Consider the following 21,815-nt stretch of genomic DNA (forward strand, 5'->3'; position numbering starts at 1 on the left):
GAAAGAGAAGAATAAAGAATAATACCAAGACTTATTTTTTGGTTTAAACACTTGATGAGGTGGATGGTACGAGTCATTTACCAAGATAAGGAAGGCTTTGAGAATTGAAAACTGGGTGTGGGGGGGTGTTAGAAGGAAGAATCAATGTTTTTGGTTTTATACACTTCAACAGAACAAGTGAAGATGTTTAGTAGACAGCTGGCTATACATATTCAGAACTTATGGAGTCGTCTAGCCACAGGGCCATCAGTAAGAAGATTCTGGAACTGTAGACTAATGAAAACTCTAATTCTTGAAAAGCTAGGTAGGGTAAGTATAAAAGAAGAGAGTAGGGCTTAGGCTATAGCCTTGGAGCGCTCTAACATTGGATGGTCAGATAAAAGAAGAGAAGCAAAAGGCAAATGAGAAGAAACAGCCAATTAAAAAAAAAAAGGGGAGGTGGTGGGAACCAGCAGTTAGCTTAATGGCTATGTCGCTGGACTCCCACGTAGTTGCCCGCGGTTCGTGTCCCGGACCCGGTGGCTTAAAACTCACTCCGGGTGCGTGTGCGCCCAAGATCCCAGGAGGAGAATGGATTGTGGCGTGACCATCCCCCCTGGGGGGTGATTTCTCACTTTCTGTCTCTATGTCCCTCTCTGTCTGTCTGGCGAGCGCACACACCCTATAGCGAAAACCTCTCGAAACAAACAAAAAAAGAAAACAAAAAAAGAAAAAAGGGGGGCAGTAAAAGTTTAAGTTCATGCGAATACCAAAGTCTAGAGAAGAAAAGAGTTTTTAAAAAGATGATGTGGCTGACTACAGCAAATAGTATTACAAGGTTTAGTAGTTTGAAGACAGAGAGTTAACCACTTTACTTTGATAGATAGAGGCTGAAAGAAAGTCTGATTAGAAAGTGAAGAGAATGAGACTGAGCAAGAGGAAACAGTAAGTATAGGTAACTTTTTCGAGGAGTGTGATGCTTTAGAAATAAAGTAGTAAGGTAAGTTACAATGGATTTTATTTGCACTTTTTTTAAAGAACTATTTAATTTCATTTCATTTAACTGATTTTGACCAGAGAGGGACAGTGAATGAGTGAGAATATGAGAGAGAGAGAGAAAGCTGCCAGTTCCAGGACTCAAACTGCGATCAGCTATGTGGGAGTCCAGTGTCCTTAGCACCACACCACCCGCTGATCCTGCACTTTGTTTCTTAAATGTAGATGACACATATTGAGGTATTTACCAATGGAAATGATCAAGTAGAGAAGTTGACATTGAAACTACAGGAGACAAAGGATAATAGTCTTAGATAGACAAATAGTAAAGTCTTTGAAGAGGTCAGAGGAAATAAAATCCAGGGCAGAGGGGATAGCCTAATGTAGGTGCAAAAAGAGGCTTCCATTGTAAAGAGCAAAAAAGTAAAGTTTATGAGAAAGGGATATAATTAAGCTGGTGGAACTGGTAATAAAATTACATAGTACTAGTTTTAAAAATATGAAAGATAGGATATCAAATAATTACAAATAACTAATGAGTAAACATGATAAATTTGCCTCGTCTTATTGGCTCAGCTAATTGTGGTGTAGTGGATGAGGTCAGGGTCATGCATGAGATTGATCTTATAGTCCAGTAAGCTTTGCAAACAGAAAATAAAACCAAAAACCAACAAAGGCATCCTCAGAATCATAGGCTTTTAAGGTCTGGATCAATCACTGTAGAGATTAAAAAGAGCCTACACTCATTCTATCAATAGAGAGTTAATGGCCCAAGAGTACTACCTTCATATTTGGAAAAGGCACGTTATGTAATAAAGAACAAATTATATCAAGACCTTGCTATTTTATTTAACAATATAGCATTCCAACTGCTGAGACTAATAAGCTTATGTCTAAATCTAGGAAATAAAGGCGTGGAGAGGGAGACAGCATTTACTGGAATATTTAAAGCAGATTTAGTTTAATTGAAAATCATGGTTAATGCACAGTACATACTACAATATTATCAAATTTGTACTTAAAATTGTGTTTGTGTGTGTATACATACATGTGTGTGTGATGGGGGTAGTGGCAGCAGCCAACTTGAATTTTCTAAGTGAAGACCACAGTAAAACATATAAACGTGAAATTTTGTGTGCATGCTTCTTAGGAAGCAGTCTAACGTTTTCATTGTATTTCAATTTACAAAGAAAAGGTGATTCTTCCCCTACCCACAAGTTTAAGAACTCACTAGTCTAAAGTCAAACTTATGTATTCATTTCCAAATGCCTCCCATATACTAGGCACTCAGTACCCAAAGAAATGAGTCAGACAGGATGCCTTTCTGTGGCATTTGTTCACAAGGAATTCCATGGTTTTTTCTGGGGGTGAGGGGATGACAAGGAATTCATTAAATACAGCCCAGGTATGTAAAATATTATGATGGCAGTGGTAAGGATGATACAGGAATACACACAGGAAACAAACCCAATTTAGGTGGGGTAGATAAGAGAACTAATTCTAAGATACCGATTATGAGATTGGAAAAATAGTTAAGAGATAAACAGTCCTAAAAGGACTAGGTAAAGGATAAGGTAAAGTGTTTCAGGTGAAAAGATCAGTATGCAGAGGCCCTGAAATAAGAGTAATCTTGGCATAATATTATTGAAGAAAACTGTACGAACCCATGACCTGGTGGTTATGGGGTTGAATACCACATGGTTTATTACTGGGTTTGAAAAAACATGTTGGGCTCATGTATTCATGCCCAAAATACTAAAAGGAGGGAAAATGGAGAAGGGATTACAGTATGATCATTCCTCATGGGAAGTCCCTCCTCCCTCTCCCTCTCTCTCTTTCTGTTAAGCATATATGTCATCTGGTAAATCTTAAAAAAGAAAATTGAAAATTTAGCTGTGCTTTAAACATTGAGAAGGAAAATTGGCAAAGAGATGACATTAGAGCAGTAAGCAGGGGCTGGACCAAAGGAGATTTTTGTAAGCCTAAATGGGAAGACTGAACTTCAATCCAAAAGCAATTCAAAACCAAAGCCAGCTTCAAGCAGGAAAGTAGCAGGCAGTACTAAGGAGAAGAGAGTCTGGTTATTATGTTACCTGAATTATTTAAGAGAAGACAGTACCTTCAATCAGAGTGGTGAAGATGTAAAGAAGTATAGATACTCTTGGATTATGAGAAAGCTAGGGGTTAGGTTTCCAAATCCTGTTGACTAGCTGAGCAAGAGTAGAGTAAAATATTCACGTCAAAGTCAAGACTACTAATGCTTCTTTCTACCTTAAGTAGAAAGATTGGTAACAGTTTCATTGGAAAATTTGGAGAAGTTGGGAAATCAGAGATTAATTAAATAAACTGGGCTTTCAAGCCCAAAACTTGAGAGGAAATACTGAACTAGAGCTACAGATGTGGGAGTCACCAGTATCCAGATGGCACATGAACTCAAAGCTATAGATGGCAAAGTCAAGGGACTGTATGGATGAATAGAAGCCTAAAGATAACCAGCATCTAAAGAACACAAGAGGCTGATGAGATTGGCCATGTAGAAAAAAAATTTTAAAAGAATCACATTATCAAAGCCAAGTGAGATTTTTTTGAGAAGTAAATGGCTGTTATCATCTGAAAACTTGATTCAAAAACAAAGTCTAGGGACTAGCAGTTAGCGTATTGGCTATGTCGCTGGACTCCCATGTAGTTAACTGCAGTTCGAGTCCTGGACCTGGTGGCTTAAACTCAAGCCGGGCACGTGTGCGTGCATGCCCAAGATCCCAAGAGAAGAATGGAGAAGGGACTGCGGCATGGCCACCCCCCCGCGGGGTGATTTCTTGCCTTTTCTCTCTCTGTCTTTCTGGCAAGTGCACGCACCCTATAGCAAAAACCTCTAAAAACAAAAACAAAAACCCCACAAAAATAAAACAAAACCAAAAACAAACAAAGTCTAAGGCCAGCTACAACAGGTTCTATCAAGTATGACTTTACAAAATATATATGCTACACATTTTAAAGAGATGTAGTCAGTGTTACAACTATCTTCAAAGACTGAAAAGCAGGGCCAGCTGGTGGCATGGAAGTTAAGGCAAATGGATCCAACATGGTGAACTGCATGGTTCAAGTACTAAACCTGGTGGTTTTTGAAACATGCCAGGTATGCCCCAAATCCCAATGAGAATGGAGTAGAAGAGATACCAGTATGGCTATCCTCCCTGGGGAGTGCTTCTCACTCCCCCCACCCACTCCTTACCATACATGCTCTACAGCAAAACTAAAAGTAAAAAAAACACAAAACACAAAACAAAAAACAAAACCCCAAAACCTCTAAAGCAATGAAAACTGACTTGAGCGAGTATTAAATTAAATGCATAATCTTCTAGCAATAAATTTCTAGGACAAAGTAATACAGGATCATCAGTATAAAATTCTCACTGGAACTTATAAATATTAAAATGTACATGGTTGACACACCATGGCCACACAAACACTTGCTGAATGTCTGTGCTAGCCTGTATAACCACATGTATACACATAAGGTCATTAGAGCAGTCTTAAGAGTACTCTATAAGTAAATAATGATTTATATTGAGTGAAGGGCTGAGTTTTTAAAGAGTTAAAAAATAAATTTCCATATGTGAATGTATTATTATAAGACACCATGAAAACATGCTCAAAGCATACCATTTCTAAGAATTTTACTTACAGTGGGTGCAAAGATAATCTGTCATTTAAAACATAGAAACATTAAACAGCTAGGGACAACTGCTGTTGATCCTATCCTCCTTTCTACCACACACTTCTTTTGTTTTTCTTCATTACTGTCTCCTTTGCTACTATGTCCTCTATACCTAATTTTAGCAACTACTACTTACAAAACTTAGTGTCTCATTTGCTTTCTTAACCACGAAGCCATGACTCTTATGGAATACCACCAGCACCTGACTTTAATTTTTATGAATTCATTTTTATCCTTTGCCTAAGATAGTTTTTACTGAACAAAAAACATGATACAAGAGCTAAGACTTGTGCTCCAGAAATCCTATTCTTACAGTCCACTCAGCTATTCAATATAAAAAACAAACATAAGAATACATTAAAATGGAAAAAATACCAAAAGCTACTGTGACACCAAAAGGATCAAGAAATGCCAGGGCTATCAAGGGGCATGGGGATTGGGGTGCACAGGTACCACATGGCTGACTGTGCAGTTCAAGTCCCTACCCAACAGCTTAAAAATCATTCTGGGTGCGTGTGCGCACATGCCCAGTGCCTGAGAGGATATGGAGAAGGGATTGCAGTTTGGCCATCGCCCCATGGGGGGTGATTTCTCACTGTCTCTTTCTCCGGCAAACACGTGTCTTACAGCAAAACCAATAAGAGAGAGAGAGAGAAAAGAGAGAGAGAGAGAGAGAGAGAGAGAGAGAGAGAGAGAGAGAGGGAGGGAGGGAGGGAGGGAATAAGAGAGAGAGCGAGAAATGCCACTTAGAATAACAAACCCACTGTAGGGGGAAAAAAAATCATACATGCAGAAAAAAAACCTATAAAGGTCATTTTAGGCAGCTACAATGTTAGAAGAAGGTTATTTTGGGATTAAAGTACCCTCTTATATTCTGAGGACTATGTGACAGATGTGCTTGCTCTAGCAGAGGTCCCCAACTCCCAGACTCTTAGGAACTGGGCTGCAGAGCACATGAGCTATGAGTGAGGATATTTATAGCCACTCCCCATTGCCTGCACTACTGCCTGAGATCCATGTCCTGTCATCGATGGCAGCCTCAGATTCTCACAGGATCCCCCCAGATGGGACTACCTAGGTACAGGAAAATAAACTCAGGGTGCCTAGTGATTCTGTATTACGGTAACTCACGTAACTATTTCATTATATATTCCAATGTAAAAATAGTAGAAATAAAATGCATAATAAATGTAATGTGCTTACATAATCTTGAAACTGCCCCTGCCACCCCAATCCCAGTCTATGGAAAAATCGTCATCTACAAAACTGGTACCTGGTGCCAAAAAGGTTGCGAACCACTGTTCTAACAAAAAGAACTAAAGTTACAATCTCAATTTTGGTTAACCTTGAAATTTATAGTATCAATTTAAGAACAATGATGATTAATAATGAACCACAAAGAAGTTTTAATATTAAAATCACATCTGGCTCAAAACCTTTATATTCATCAGTATATATATATAATATTCTTTAAAACAAATTAAAAGAAATCAAGGTTAGAAAAAAGTGATAAATTGGTTGGCCAATTGTTAAGCACACACATATTAATACAAGTTCTTGAACAAGGCATGCCTTTATCAATCAAACTGATAAGCAGGTCTTTAAACCACCTTTCATTCATCATATAATTTCCCCCCCAATTTTGTTTTTCCATCAAAAAATATTGTTAGAGAAGGGAGTACAGGTACTTCTTTCTCAATACCTCTTTTACAAGCTCTAAAAACTGAACTTGTTAACAGGCAATGCACACACTATACTATGGTTAAAAGCGTGGTCTCTAGCCAGAATGAGATACTTGTAGCCAGAGTGAGACTTTAGATAAATTGTACGATTTTTAAAAAAAATTATTTTATTGGGAACAGCAGTTAGTGCAATGGCTATGTCGCTAGACTCCTACATAGTCGACCGTGGTTCGTGTCCGGGACCCGGTTGCTTAAACTCACGCCAGGCGCGTGTGCTTGTGTGCCCAAGATCCCAAGAGGAGATCCCCACCAGGGGGTGATTTCTCCCTTTCTGTTTCTCTGTCTGTCTCTGTCTATCTGGCGAGTACATGTGCCCTATAGCATAAGATCTCTCCAAAAAAAAAAAAAAAAAAAGAATTATTTTATTTAACTTTATTTTTTTACCCATTTTAATTTGACCAGAGAGGGGCAAAGCAAGAGAAAGTGAGAGAGTAAGCCACCAGGTCCAGTACTGGAACTGTAGTTGGCCATCTGCAAGTCCAGCGCTCTTAATCATCACGCCACCTGCTGGCCCCAGTTACATGATCTTTTATGCTGTAGGTTCTTCAGTTGTACAACAGTATAAACCTAGGACCAGAAGATGGTATAATGGTCATATTGCTGGACTCCTACTTAGCTGACTGTGGTTTGAGTCCTGGACCCAGCAGCTTAAAACTCACGCTGGTCAGGTATGCAGCATGCCCCAAATTCCCGAGATCAAAAGAGAAGGGACTGTGGTGTGACCATTCCCCCCTACCCTGGAGGGTGTGTGTGTGTGGGGGGGGGTGTCGATTTCTCACTTTCTGTCTCTCGGGCAAACTCACATGCCCTATAGCAAAAATCTATTGAAAAAAAAAAGTGGTATAAAGACAAAATGAGTCAGTATTTTAAGTGTTAATTACCTACCTGGCACAAAAAAAGTTACTTAAAAAAGTAACTTAACATTTTTTTGATGCTACTATCAAAAAAAAAAAATTTTTGGTGGTTCCTCCAGATATTATAGACATCTAATATCGGTACCCTATTATTTCTGATTTTCCTTCTCCATTTATTTTCCTCTTAAGCATGCCATTAACACACTAGAAATGTCATTTAGTTGCCTTATGAACTGTCTGTCATGCCCATGTAAAAATAAGCCAGCAATTTTTGCTTCATTTATAGATGTATGCCAAAGGCCTAGAACATAGGAGACAATCTATAAATAAAATATTCTAGCAATGGGAATTAAAGATAGCTGTAACACATATTCTTACAGTTTACTAAAATCTCTTAAATTGGGATGTGATTTAACTATATACTTAAAAATTAGCCAGTAACTGCCAACACTTTTTCTTAGGAGGGGTTATAATAAATACATGACAATCAACATCCTAGGTCTGATGAAAGACTGTTATGTGTTTCTTAATAAATGAAAAAACTAAAGGAATAGGTAAACAACAGATTACTTGTACCTAATCAAAATTCATACACTTTGAAGAATCATTTTAGTTTTCATTATTCCTAGCTATACATAAGCTATTCTAACAAAAGAATACTTTCTATCTAGATCATGTCTTGGGGCATACAAATTCCTAACTGCTTATTCTTGATCATGTTTCATTTATCTCTGCCCAGTTGATCAGTGACAAAATGTTCATGAGCTTTCTGAGTCAATTATTTCTACTAAATTAAACTGTGAAGATTCCTTTGGAAATAATATTCCCACGAAGTCTGCTATTTTTATTTATACTTCTAGCAACTATAAACACAAACACATTTCTTAAAAGAATATTTCAAAGTGACAAATTGTTTATACATAAATAAAAACAAAGGCTTGTACACATTTTATCAATTATTAAATTTACAATAATAGGAAGAACATGAGCAAGAACTTTATAAGAATACAAGAGGGGAAAATAACGCATATATTTATTTAATACCGCAAAGCTGCAACAATTACCATAAATTTTTGAGTGTTATGTGCTTCTAGAGAGTAAACATAGCTTCTAGAATGTTGTCAAAGGATACGTAACTACCCTTTTTCCAAATTTTAAAAAACACTTGCTAGGTGCAAAATTCAGTTAATTTCTTTATTTCATTAATTAAACCAAAATCAATGCAAGCAGTACTGTCCAAAATAATAGCACAAAAGAAACTACACTGTGAACCAATAAATCATATCTTTAAAAAGGAGAAGGCGCAAAAAATGTTATTAGAAGACAAGAATTCTGATTAACTATAGCAGAGAAATATAAAGACATGGTTGAGTGAAGTATAATTAAGTATGATTTGAAAATGAAGTTCAAGGGGCATAGTGGTTAATGTGCTAGACTCCCACATGGCTGACCACTGTTTGAGTCTTGACCCAGTGACTTGAAAATCACACCAGGCACATGCTCAAAATAACAAGAATGGATTGCAGTGTGGCATCTCCTCTGAAACGTGATTTCTCACTTTCCAACTCACTGCCTCTCCCTCTGGAGAGTGCAATATGGCAAAAACCCTAAGAAAGAAAGAAAGAAAGAGAAAGGAAGGAAGGAAGGAAGGTAAAAGAAAGGAAGTTCCGAAGGAAGACAGAAAGAAGAAATGAAGTTCAATGTGGCTTTTATGAACTATGCAATTATACTGAGGGCTCTTTAACGTTACACTTCCTATCTATCTGATGATCACAAAACATTCAACAATTAGGTTTTCTATTAACTGTACTAAGTACACATGAATTAATGGATCTAACCAAGTGATATCAGCGGATTAATGTACACATCTCTAAGATACTATAAAGTTAGCTAATATTTCAAAGTAGGTTTCCATAATGATAAGCTGTGAGTTTTATCAAATTACTATTCAGAGTGCACTGGTCTGTTTCTAATTCTTTGAAGCTACTCCTAACTACCTTAAAATGATATAGCATATATCAAGTATAGCTTAGAAGTTCATGTTTTTAGTGGTTTCCACTTAAAAGATTCAGAAAATCTTGAAGAGTTAACAGATGTTCAAAGAAAAGAATATACTCTAAATTTTGAAGAAGCCTTTGTACGAGACGTGTGAGCACTGACAATGGCACCTCAAAGAGGTCAAAGTAACTATCATTAAAATAATTATTAATTCAGGGACCACAGGTGGCATCATGGTTAGGGCACTGGACAGTCCTACATGGCCGACCATGGTGGGAGTCCTGGACCTGGTGGTTTGCTTTCTCACTTGTCCTCTCTTCTCCCTCTCTCTCTCTGGTCAAATTTAAAAAGATAAATAAATCAATGAAAAAATAAACAAAATTAAGTAGTTCTTTTTAAAAAAATACCAATTTACAAGTAACTACATAAGATTTTAAATAATTCTTTACTTGATTAAATTTTTTTCCTTTTTTTTTTATTTTAGAGAGGCTTTTGCTATAGGGCGTGTGTGCTCACAAGAAAGACAGAATGAGACAGAGAGACAGAAAGTGAGAAATCACACCCAAGGGGGGATGGCCATACTGCAATCCCTTCTCCTCCATTCTCCTCTCAGGGATCTTGGGCATGCACACACATGCACCCGGCGTGAGTTTAAGCCACCAGGTTCAGGACTTGAACCACAGTCAACTACATGGGAGTCCAACAAAATAGCCATTATACCAACTACTGGTCCCTTGATTTAAAATTTTCAACAGTTTTGGAAATGATTTTGGGCTGCTATGTTAAATTTTATAAGCAACAGTATGGCATAAATGTTTCAGAATAAAATTTAAGAAAATGTTTTTGCATAATTTCTCTAAAACTGGCTCTGAATATATACTAATAGTTTTCAGATTTTACATGAATAATTTTCCATTCTTATTAAAATAAATTTGTAAGCACCAAACACTCATCCTCATGTGTCCACCCGTTTTTGCAATATGGAAATGTCTTTCTGAAATTTTTAAGCCTTAATGTTATATTGATCATGATCTATGGTAAAGGCTATTTTTTTAATCAAATAATTTCAAAGACCATAATGCAAAGAAATTATGATGATTTTCCTTTCTTTTTCTCAAAAAGATACTTACTACAAATCAAGAATTAGGAAATCAAAGGTGACTTTGAACAACAAAAAAAATCAACATAATTCAACGACTGAATACTATTTTTAACCAAAGAAAATGTCGTCTAGGAGAAAAATTGTTATCTAGTCTCCATTTGCTTTAGAACTTTCTGAACTAAATATTAAAGTTTAGTCTTCCCAAAGCTAAAAACAACTTGCTCATCTATTGGTGGTGACAATTATTTTAAGCCACCCAGGAAAATGAAGAATAGTGAGCAGAATTATTTCCACTGAATCCCCTGGTGTTGCTACCAAGTCTCATTCCATTCTCCCCAGCTTTAGTGGAAAGAGAATCTTATCAAAAATAAGGCAGCAATAATAGGTACAAAAGTATGTTATTGTATCTCATCAAGCTAAAACATGTAATTTGCAACATTATTTCTTAATCTAAAGATATTTTAACTGCACTAATCTGATAACTGGCTCATCTTTAATGTCGCTACAATTATGGCATAATTATACAACAGCCAAGTCAACAGAAGCTTGTTTAAGAGCCAAATATCTAGCACTCTGCACAAAGGACTAAAATGAACATAATGAAACTTACCTTCATTGGGAGATGTTTTCAACTTGGTGCAAATTCCATAGACGTCTCCATAACTTTCCTGTATTTTTCGTAATGCATCTGTAGACCTGAGCTCCATGAGTGCTCGCAGCTCCGCGAGCGTAATTCCAAAGTCCCCATCATGATTAGCTTCCTTCAAAGAGTTTTTCACACCGCTATATGCAACTGAGTTGTTTGCCATGTCGCCCATTACAAGTATAATTTATTAAAAGGAAAATGTTTCCCAAAAAATTCCAATTTTCACTTGATAATATTTCCAAGATGAAAATCTTTTAAATATGAAAATCTTTCTTAAACCAAACACTCATTGTATAACTTTGTAAAGCAGCATCAGTAGCAACATTTCTCAGAGAAGTATCTTGACTTTTGGCCCATGACTAGTTTCTTCATATCAATCATGAGATGTACATATCTGTAAGAAAACAATATTTAAAAGTTAATGAAATCTACCTTATAGTATTATGCACATAAGCATACTTTCTAAATGTCTCAGGTAGTAAACCAAATTACATCATTTAATTATATAAATATTTATGAATTGTAATCCCATACCTTTAACATTTTTTATGTGATAAAAATCAAAGCATAACTTTACTAAATAAAGTGATATGTCAAAAGACATTAGATCTTATCAGTATTAAATAGACTAATTATTTATTTATATTGTTTAATTTGACCAGAAAGGGACAGAGTAAGAGTGAGAGAAAGAGAGAGACAAAGCATGCCACCAGGTCCAAGACTTGAAACTCAGTTGGCCATGTGGGAGTCCAGCGCCTTTAACCACCACACCACTTGCTGGCCCCCATTAAGATCAGTTATTAACACTTAGCATTTAAACATCTATGTTCCAAGTACTATGCTAGTTGCTTTAAATGCATTCTCTCTTTAGGTATCACAACTTATTCCCATGAGGTGTCATTATACCTTACTTTACTGACAAGACTAAGACTCAGAGAAATAAAGGAGTTTTGTGTATAGCTAACAAACAGCTGAAATGCCTGAGCTAGGCTGCCTCCAAACCTATATTCATTTTAATATCATGGACCTCTCTCTCCAAACCTTTCATGTTGGATAGACTCTGAAATAGTAAAAGCACAACAAACCCTTTAATACAGTTTTGTGTAACTCTTTGCTCCCTGGCATTCCACCGTCTCTTGGCTTTCTAAAACTGTCTTCCACCAAGATTTCTATCACATATCATAGCCTCAGGTTTTCCTTTGACCACATAGCAAAAGGAAATTTTCTACTCCTTAGTCAGTCTTTTCTGTCACTCTATATTATTTTCTTTGGTGACCTGCATTATTATTTGAAACTGCCTTGTTCATTCGAGTTATTACTTTGTCTACTTTTATCTACAATACTATTCCTGAGTGCAGGATTTGTTCCTGACATGGCAGATACTCAGTAAACATCTGAGGAATGAATGGATGCATTACTTACTTTTTTAAGTAACAATTACTTTTTTAATTATTATTATAGTTATCTTCCACATTTTTTGGTCAAGGATATGTCTTTTCAGCAGAGAGGCAGAGAGAGAGAGAGGGGGGGGGGAATGAGAGAGCAAGTTGCCAGGTCCAGGACTCAAACTGTGGTCAGTCATGTGGGAGTAGAGAGCCTTAATCACCACTCCACCTGCTTGCCCCATCTTGAATGTCTTCATCAGATTTTGTATTTGTATTATGCTACCTATCTAAAGATGAGCTCTCAAGTCTTCTTTCTTGATATTTGTGTGTGTATATACATACACACACACACACACACACATATATATGTATACACACACACACACACACAGATAGATATACATATCATCTATCCTTTTATTTTTAATTTTTTTTCTTTGTTCATGACAGAATATGTACATGAGAGCAAGAGAGAGGGAAGAAGTATCCTTCACAGGGTCTGGTCATTGCTTGCAATCTCCTTCTTCCAGTCCCCTAGCCTGTTGGATCCTAGGATGCTTCAGTCTAACTAGGCCAGAGATTCAAACTTCGGCTGCCATATGGGACCTAATTTCTAACCAACACATTGGCTACATCATGGAGCAGGAGCAAGTCCAAAATTTCTTTTTTTTTTTTTTTTTTTTGGAGAGGATTTTGCTATAGGGCATGTGCACTTGTCAGAGAGAGAGAGAGACAGACAGACAGACACACAGAAAACAAGAAATCACCCCCTGGGTGATGGCCATGCAACAAACCCTTCTCCTCCATTCTCTGCTCCAGATCTTGGGCATACATGCATCCACACCCAGCGTGAGTTTAAGCCACCGGGTACGGGACTCGAACCGTGGTCAACTACATGGGAGTCCAGCAATATAGCCATTATGCCAACTGCTGGTCCCTATATCTTTTAAAAAAAATAACTATCATATTTAATTGTATTTATTATTATTTTTAATTTGACCAGAGAGAGACAGAGAGGGGCAAAATGAGAAAGCAAGTCTCCAGGTCTGGTACCCAAACTGTGGTTGGCCATGTAGGAGTCCAGTGCCCTAACCACTACACCACCTGCTGGCCCCCAGTATACCCTTTAAACAATTACATCAAAGTTAACATGTCCAAAAGTGGATTCATTTTATTCCTAATAAGACAGCTCCCTTCTGAAATATCATTATCCTGATCACCTAAGCTTAAATCAATTTTGCTCTTAAGGTTAATTTCTTTCTTTCATAAGAGACAGAAAGGAGAAAGAGAGTCAGCACCCCTAATGTCTCTGACACCATGATCTACTCCCAGCATCATCTAGACCTAGATTATGGGCTACTGGTAAACTCAAGAAGGTCTCTGGACATAAATCCAGAAGATCTTCAGGTCCAGAGACCTCCCCCTGTGGGTCAGCCTTGCAAAGTGTCACATTTTGCTGCTGTGTCAATCCTTGGCCCCTAGGTATGAAGTCTTAAACCCTCCATTTTCAAGTCAGTTACTGAGTTTAACTAATTCTTCCTCTGAATACTCTCTTCTGTATAACCCTGTTTCTTTCTGATCTTCAAGTCCCTCTATGCAAATTATAACCACTATTCCCCAGATTCTTCTTCATTCTAATATCATCTACAAACAATCCTTTACACATCCTGTTGCTACATTTAGTTTTTAAAATAGGCATCATGCCACTATATCCTAACCTGCATGATTAAAATGTTCTACTGCTCAGCACTACTTTACCCATTCAGCTTCTCTCTCCTCCAGCAATCTACCCATCTCCCAAAATATTTGATGACTAGAAATTAGAAAAGATATTGGTAAATGCAATTAATTTATAGCTATGAAATTGTTATAAGGATATTTGCTAATCATGGTATGAGGTCTTCATATTTCAGCATTTATCAAAAAATCACAGAGGGTTCGTTAAAAGATAGATAGCTGGTCCTCACCTCCAGAGTTTTATTGGGTCATCTGGGAAAGTCATAATGCATTTTTGCAAAGAAACAGAAAAATAAGTCATGACTTTTCCAACGACCCAATGGGTTCAGGGGGATTAAGATGAGGCTACATAATTCCCATTTCTAACAAGTTCTCAGGCTGAGAGATCCAGGGAACACACTCTAAAAACCATCAGACTATGGGGATAAACTTAGGAATTTATACTAGCAAGCTGAAGATGGCTAGTAAAACAGTTTGCAATGGGTTAAATTTTTGCAAGATGTGATAGTTACAGATTCTGTAAGACATTTTCTTTCATTATTTGCTTCCTCCCACTTGAAAAATCTTTATGCTTGTCCAATTACTAATTTTAATCATCTCCTAGGCAAAGTCGGTTCCCTCCTACTCACACATCAATTATAAAAACTTCAAAAAATGGGGAGAGTGGTTATTTGATAATCTTCCTAAATTTCATACCCTGAATTGTTGTTCTAAACATCACATGCTTAATTATTATTTTTTAACAGATAAAATAATTAAGATTCATAAATCTGTATGTTGACAGCTCACCTATCATCTGGTTCCCATAAAGAGAAATTTTTCTCAACAATTCTTGGCCTGCTCTTTGTACCAATTACCATTAGATGAAATGACCTGTGTGACAGGAGGTCTTCCTAGAGACACACATATATAACTTCTTCACTTCTTTGCCTTCTTTTGGGAGCCAGACGCCTAAAGGACTCATCAAGCATTCTGATCTATTTGGAGGCAGACACACAGATTACAGAGCTGACTGTTGCTCAAAGTGTCTGAGTGGAGGCAATTAACCGTTTGATTCTGGGAACAATATTAGATCCTCACTATTATCACACTGAAAACAAGTCTTTCATTTCAACTTTCATCATAACAGGACTCAATTTTTTAATTAATACATGACAAATTATCTCTTCTTTTGACAGAAATCAAACAGGAAAAAAAAAGTGTTATTTATTGGATGCCCTTAAATGCCTCAATAATAGGGATATATTGAGTCACCAGAAAAGTCATGCCATATGCCGTATTTTTTATATGCAAAAATGTGTCATGACTTTTACACTTTTGACCCAATATATAATATAATGCTAGGATTTCAATACATATTCTGACTCAAAAAGCATGCTCTTTCCACTATCTTACTTCCACTTTAAGTCTCCTCATTAATTGTGTCATAATAGAAGTTCTTATAGGTAAAAATAAATAAAATTAAAATTTTAAAGTAATCAAATATCAAATATACCAATTTCTCTGAGAAAATGGGTACTAAAGGGGCACTGTTATAGGTATTTGCTATTTGCCACCTCAGCCTTCTTTTCCCCATCGTTCAGCAACAGCCCTACTTTTTGTTTAGGAATTTGGCCTTCCTCAACTCTCAAGAGTTTAAGGAGGGTTCCATATTCACACCCAGCTGTATTCATCACTGGTTTGGAAAGATGCATGTGACCCAGCAAGGTCCAGTGGGTGACAATGAGACTTCTGTGATTTCAAGGCAGAGACTTGTTTCGTCCTAATGAATGTAAATTTGAGAGAGATGTGAAGAGCTATGATGGCCATCTGTTACCACAAGTAAAAAGCTTCTGAGAATTAATCTAACAGAGAGAATATAAAGCAGAGAGAGAAAAGGTTCATAGGCCTGTCAGTCCATTTGAACCTGTGGCTCAGTTTGCTCTATCCCTAATCTTTTTGATAATTTGTCAATAAATGCCTTTTGAAATTGAGTTTTCTATTAGTCTGCAAACCACAAAGCTTTGATAAACACATGACTACCGAACAGATCGTGTTCAATTCCCCAACTGTTTAATGAAAAGGAAGTAAGAGGAAAAAGCACCAAGTGCAAATGAGCCACTTTTTACCATCATGCCATCTGCTGGTCTCAAGAAATAGTATTCCTAAGCCTAGTGGAAAAGAGAACCAGTGTATTATTTGATATACTGAAATAAATGTTAAGTCAAACTTCTATTTACTAGTTCTGTGTTTCAGCAAATTTTTAAAAAGAAAAAATTAGTATTTTATAAAGGTCCTGAACCCATGGCTAATTCTATATTAAGACAAATTACTGATCTATGATTTTGAAAATTTTATAAAAGCTTTTTTTTTTTTAAGAGGCTTTTGCCTTAGGGCGTATGTACTTGTGAGGGGAGAGGACTGTGGAAAAAGACAGAGACAGTGAGAGGGAAAGTGAGAAATCACCGCCTGGGGAGATGGCCATGCCACAGTTCCTCTCCTCCATTCAACTCTCAGATCTTGGGCACGAACACGCATGTGGAAAGCATTATTTTCAAGTCACCAGGTCTGGTACTTGAACCATAGTCGACCATGTAGGAGTCCAGCAAAGTAACTGCTAGCCATCTGCTGGCCCAAAAGTTACTAACTCTTAATCAAAATTAAATACTAAGTATAAACACATTTTTAAAAGGCCTTCATTCTGTTAAATAATAGTTACAAAGGAAAGATCCTGGAATTTAACAGCTCAAAGATTCTGAAGATCAAATCCAACTACTCTTCCCATAGCCACTGAAACCAAACACTCATAATCGTCTGCTTTTAAGAAAGGATAAAAATGCTTCTAATAAAATAAAGCACTAAACACCCAAAAAGTCATTTAAAAACAAGAGTAAACCAAAATTTAAATCATAGGATAAATCATGACTATGTACAGGTTTTAAGGAAGTTATAGTCATCAAGAAAATAACTGGCATTGTACTTTAAAACAGGTACCAACACCCAAACATCAGAAGCATTGTTCGATTGACAACGAATGTTTTTGGGTTAGTAGTCCTTACAGTGCTCCTATTAAGCCCTATAAAGTGCTGTGTGGATGGAATAGGATCTCCTACGGCTGACTGAAGTTCAAATCCTGGACCCATGGATTCATGTGTCTAGATCTCGGTGGATGAAGGATTGGGGAAAGGGGATCGTAGTACTACTACTACCAGGTCAAAGGGAGACTTGGTCTCCCTCTCTATTGTGCATGTACCCTCTGGCACATTTTTTAAAATTCATTTTTAACTAAAATCTTTCAAAAAAGAATATTGAGGGAACCAGCAGTTAGTGTAATGGCTATGTCGCTGGACTCCTACATAGTCGACCGTGGTTCACGTCCAGGACCCGGTGGCTTAGAACTCACGCTGGGCGCGTGTGCGTGCGTGCCCAAGATCCCGAGAGGAGAATGGAGGAGAAGGGATTGCGGTGTGACCATCCCCCCTGGGGGGTGATTTCTCGTTTTCTGTCTCTATGTCTCTCTCTCTCTGTCTGGTGAGCGCACGCGCCCTATAGCAAAAAAACCTCTCCAAAAAAAAAAAAAAAAGAATATTGAGGGATCAGCAGATGGAAGTAATGGTTACATCACTTGACTCCCACAATAAATGACCGTGGTTCAAGCTCAGACCTGGCAGCTTAAAACACACTGGGTGTGTGTGTGTGTGTGTGTGTGTGTGTGTGTGCGCACACTTTTGCCTTAGGGCGTATGTACTTGTGAGGGGAGAGGACTGTGGAAAAAGACAGAGACAGTGAGAGGGAAAGTGAGAAATCACCGCCTGGGGAGATGGCCATGCCACAGTTCCTCTCCTCCATTCAACTCTCAGATCTTGGGCACGAACACGCATGTGGAAAGCATTATTTTCAAGTCACCAGGTCTGGTACTTGAACCATAGTCGACCATGTAGGAGTCCAGCAAAGTAACTGCTAGCCATCTGCTGGCCCAAAAGTTACTAACTCTTAATCAAAATTAAATACTAAGTATAAACACATTTTTAAAAGGCCTTCATTCTGTTAAATAATAGTTACAAAGGAAAGATCCTGGAATTTAACAGCTCAAAGATTCTGAAGATCAAATCCAACTACTCTTCCCATAGCCACTGAAACCAAACACTCATAATCGTCTGCTTTTAAGAAAGGATAAAAATGCTTCTAATAAAATAAAGCACTAAACACCCAAAAAGTCATTTAAAAACAAGAGTAAACCAAAATTTAAATCATAGGATAAATCATGACTATGTACAGGTTTTAAGGAAGTTATAGTCATCAAGAAAATAACTGGCATTGTACTTTAAAACAGGTACCAACACCCAAACATCAGAAGCATTGTTCGATTGACAACGAATGTTTTTGGGTTAGTAGTCCTTACAGTGCTCCTATTAAGCCCTATAAAGTGCTGTGTGGATGGAATAGGATCTCCTACGGCTGACTGAAGTTCAAATCCTGGACCCATGGATTCATGTGTCTAGATCTCGGTGGATGAAGGATTGGGGAAAGGGGATCGTAGTACTACTACTACCAGGTCAAAGGGAGACTTGGTCTCCCTCTCTATTGTGCATGTACCCTCTGGCACATTTTTTAAAATTCATTTTTAACTAAAATCTTTCAAAAAAGAATATTGAGGGAACCAGCAGTTAGTGTAATGGCTATGTCGCTGGACTCCTACATAGTCGACCGTGGTTCACGTCCAGGACCCGGTGGCTTAGAACTCACGCTGGGCGCGTGTGCGTGCGTGCCCAAGATCCCGAGAGGAGAATGGAGGAGAAGGGATTGCGGTGTGACCATCCCCCCTGGGGGGTGATTTCTCGTTTTCTGTCTCTATGTCTCTCTCTCTCTGTCTGGTGAGCGCACGCGCCCTATAGCAAAAAAACCTCTCCAAAAAAAAAAAAAAAAGAATATTGAGGGATCAGCAGATGGAAGTAATGGTTACATCACTTGACTCCCACAATAAATGACCGTGGTTCAAGCTCAGACCTGGCAGCTTAAAACACACTGGGTGTGTGTGTGTGTGTGTGTGTGTGTGTGTGTGCGCACACGTGCCCAAAATCCCAAGGGGGAATGGAGAAGGGACTGTGGCATGGCTATCCCCTCTAAGGGGTAATTTCTCACTTTCTGTCTCTGTCTCTCTGGCAAGCATGCTCACCATATAACAAAAATTTCTGAAAGCAAGCAAGCAAGAAAGGATACTCAAGATATCTTTATGCCCCAGTCACTGTAACAAAGGGGGGGTAATACAAGAGTCCTGTAAAACTAGAAGTCACTTGATTGACTGTGGGTTTAGATACTGAATCAGCATAAAAACATGCTTGGATGCTCTTAAATGCCTGTTGCTCGGGATCCTAAGGAGTTGGAGGGGAGGGGGAAGGGGAATTGTAGTGTGATGAGACTCTCTCAGGGGTACGTACTTACATGCATACACACTCTATGATTAATAATAATAACTTTAAAAAAGAGAAGGGAGAGAGCTCCATTTCCATAGGTTATTTATTTTTTCTTTATTATAAAATTAATTCCACTCCTACATGCAGACAGATAGCTATGGCAAGAGAGATAACTAGTCTTTATAGCTGTTTCTTACTGTGGGTGTTACTGACAATGAAAACTACCTCATAAATTAAGAAATCTTGGCCTCACATAGCAGGGACCCTCAGTGAGTGTGAACTACCTAAAACTCACTACCACAAATGCCTCCTGAGGGGGTGTTGGGCAGTATATAACTATGTAACCATGCTTACATTTAAGGAAAGTGCAGACACTTTAAGATCATGAATCTGGTAGGGAGTTTGTTTTATAGAGTTTTGGTATATTAAAACACTCCAAAGAAACCAAGGGATGACTCAAATTAATATTACTTTGAACTTTTTTTTTCTTTTCACTTTTTAGGGGCTTAAAGAAAACAAACATACTCACATATAAGAGTATAAGGCCTATACAAGCTTGTTTATAAGGTATATAAGAATTATCAACAGGAAGGACCAGCAGTTAGCGTAATGGCTATGTCGCTGGACTCCCACATAGTCGACCACGGTTCAAGTCCCGGACCCTGTGGCTTAAACTCACGCCGGGCGCGTGTGCGAGCGTGCCCAAGATCCCGAGAGGAGAATGGAGGAGAAGGGATTGCGGCGTAGCCATCCCCCCTGGGGGGTGATTTCCTGCTTTCTATCTCTCTGTCTGTCTGGCGAGCGCACGCGCCCTATAGCAAAAACCTCTCCCCCCCCAAAAAAAAAAAAGAATTATCAACAGGAGAGTAAATTCACCAAACAGGATTTCAGTTTTTACAGAACTGACGGAGCAGAAAATAAGCACTGTCTACAATGCCTGATTCATTAGTCTCAAACTCATAAATACCATCCTTGTGTCTATGTTGACTAAATTAGTTCCTCTTCTCGATAACTTACCATCTAGTAAACTCTTCCACCAGAGGCAAAAACTAAGCACAGTACTTTAAAGGACAAGTTACAGCTGCTGTCACTTTTAAATTCAGCATGACCACTTTAGCAAACCTCTCAGGGTGGGAAACAAATAGATTACTTCTATTACAGCTTATATCACATAGCTGTAATGCTTTCTCTCTCTATTGACTGTGAACTCAAGGTAGGATATGTGCCATTCATTTTTACTCCCAGTACTCTTAAGCACATAGTAGGTGTTCAGTGTTTACTGAATAGAAATGCTCTTCTTTGAACTATAAGCTTAAAATCAATTTCCTAATAAAAAATGAGCTTTTGAAAAGCTCAGCTAATTTTATATAATTCAGTGCAGTTTACCAAATATAAGACCATACTATATCTCCAGTTAAATATGAGAACCAAATGTTCTATCATATTTTCTAGTCTCAGTGGTGTTGAAATTTTCAGCTATAGTCAAAGAAGGATTTCTAAATTAAAACTGTTTTCTTACCTTCTGTTCAGGAGCTAAAAGGCAGTATGAACACTTGAATGTCACACCAGCTGCTCTGTCGGCCTACTCAGTTCTTAAGAGCTCTATCCTGTCAATTCACAAGAACTTACACTTAAATGCTTAAGGAAACAGGATGCTCATTATGTCCCTGAACGAGCTCACAAAAATAAAGTTAGTGATACTGAGGGAGGCATAACTCTTTTCTGTAAATTTAACATGAGTTTTGTTTTCCTAATTAAGAACTCTGGATTTCATGAATCATTTATTATAGTGTTTGAACAAGTGAATATGGAAGTAAGAACAGAAGATACATTCCTAATTTTTTATCCCCTTTTTATTGATATAGTTTGATAGTTGAGTCTTTTGCAATTTCTAGTTGTGATATTAAAGAACAGCTAAGTGAATCAATATTCGCTCTTGTAATGTATTCAAATAATCGGACTAAAAAATAAGGTAGTCTGTATTTAAGAGGATATCAGGCAAGAATTTGATTTATGGTTGACACATCAAAGTGCAAAGATTATAGATACTGGTGATGTGCTGAATTATAACCCAAGCCATCGCACATCAGATGATCTCTGGAACACTCTGGTTTCATAATTGCTGACCATTCTGAGACTCTGATTTATACTCTGTAACTGCTTCTCAAAGCTAGAGCTACATATTAAAGTCACTATTCACTTAGAAATGTCCAACATTCAAGATTCTCTCCAGTACAACTTACCTCCCTTTACTTCTCTTTGCTT

The 21,815-nt window shown here is 37.7% G+C and overlaps 1 protein-coding gene across 5 annotated transcripts in view; it reads right to left on the reverse strand.

The window, feature by feature from the left end:
- The window catches only part of ATP2B1 (ATPase plasma membrane Ca2+ transporting 1), a 129,068-nt gene that overhangs the window by 60,041 nt on the left and 47,212 nt on the right, over window positions 1-21,815 (reverse strand). For all 5 annotated transcript variants that reach the window (XM_006154815.3, XM_006154814.3, XM_006154816.3 and 2 more), the window contains one exon: window positions 11,000-11,429. In XM_006154815.3, coding sequence (XP_006154877.1) covers window positions 11,000-11,207 — 208 coding nt within the window. In that variant the 5' untranslated portion in view covers window positions 11,208-11,429. The remainder of the gene's footprint in view (window positions 1-10,999; window positions 11,430-21,815) is intronic.

The sequence above is a fragment of the Tupaia chinensis genome, unplaced genomic scaffold, assembly GCF_000334495.1.
Source record: "Tupaia chinensis unplaced genomic scaffold, TupChi_1.0 Scaffold000423_1, whole genome shotgun sequence".
In the NCBI taxonomy this organism is placed as follows: Eukaryota; Metazoa; Chordata; class Mammalia; order Scandentia; family Tupaiidae; genus Tupaia; species Tupaia belangeri.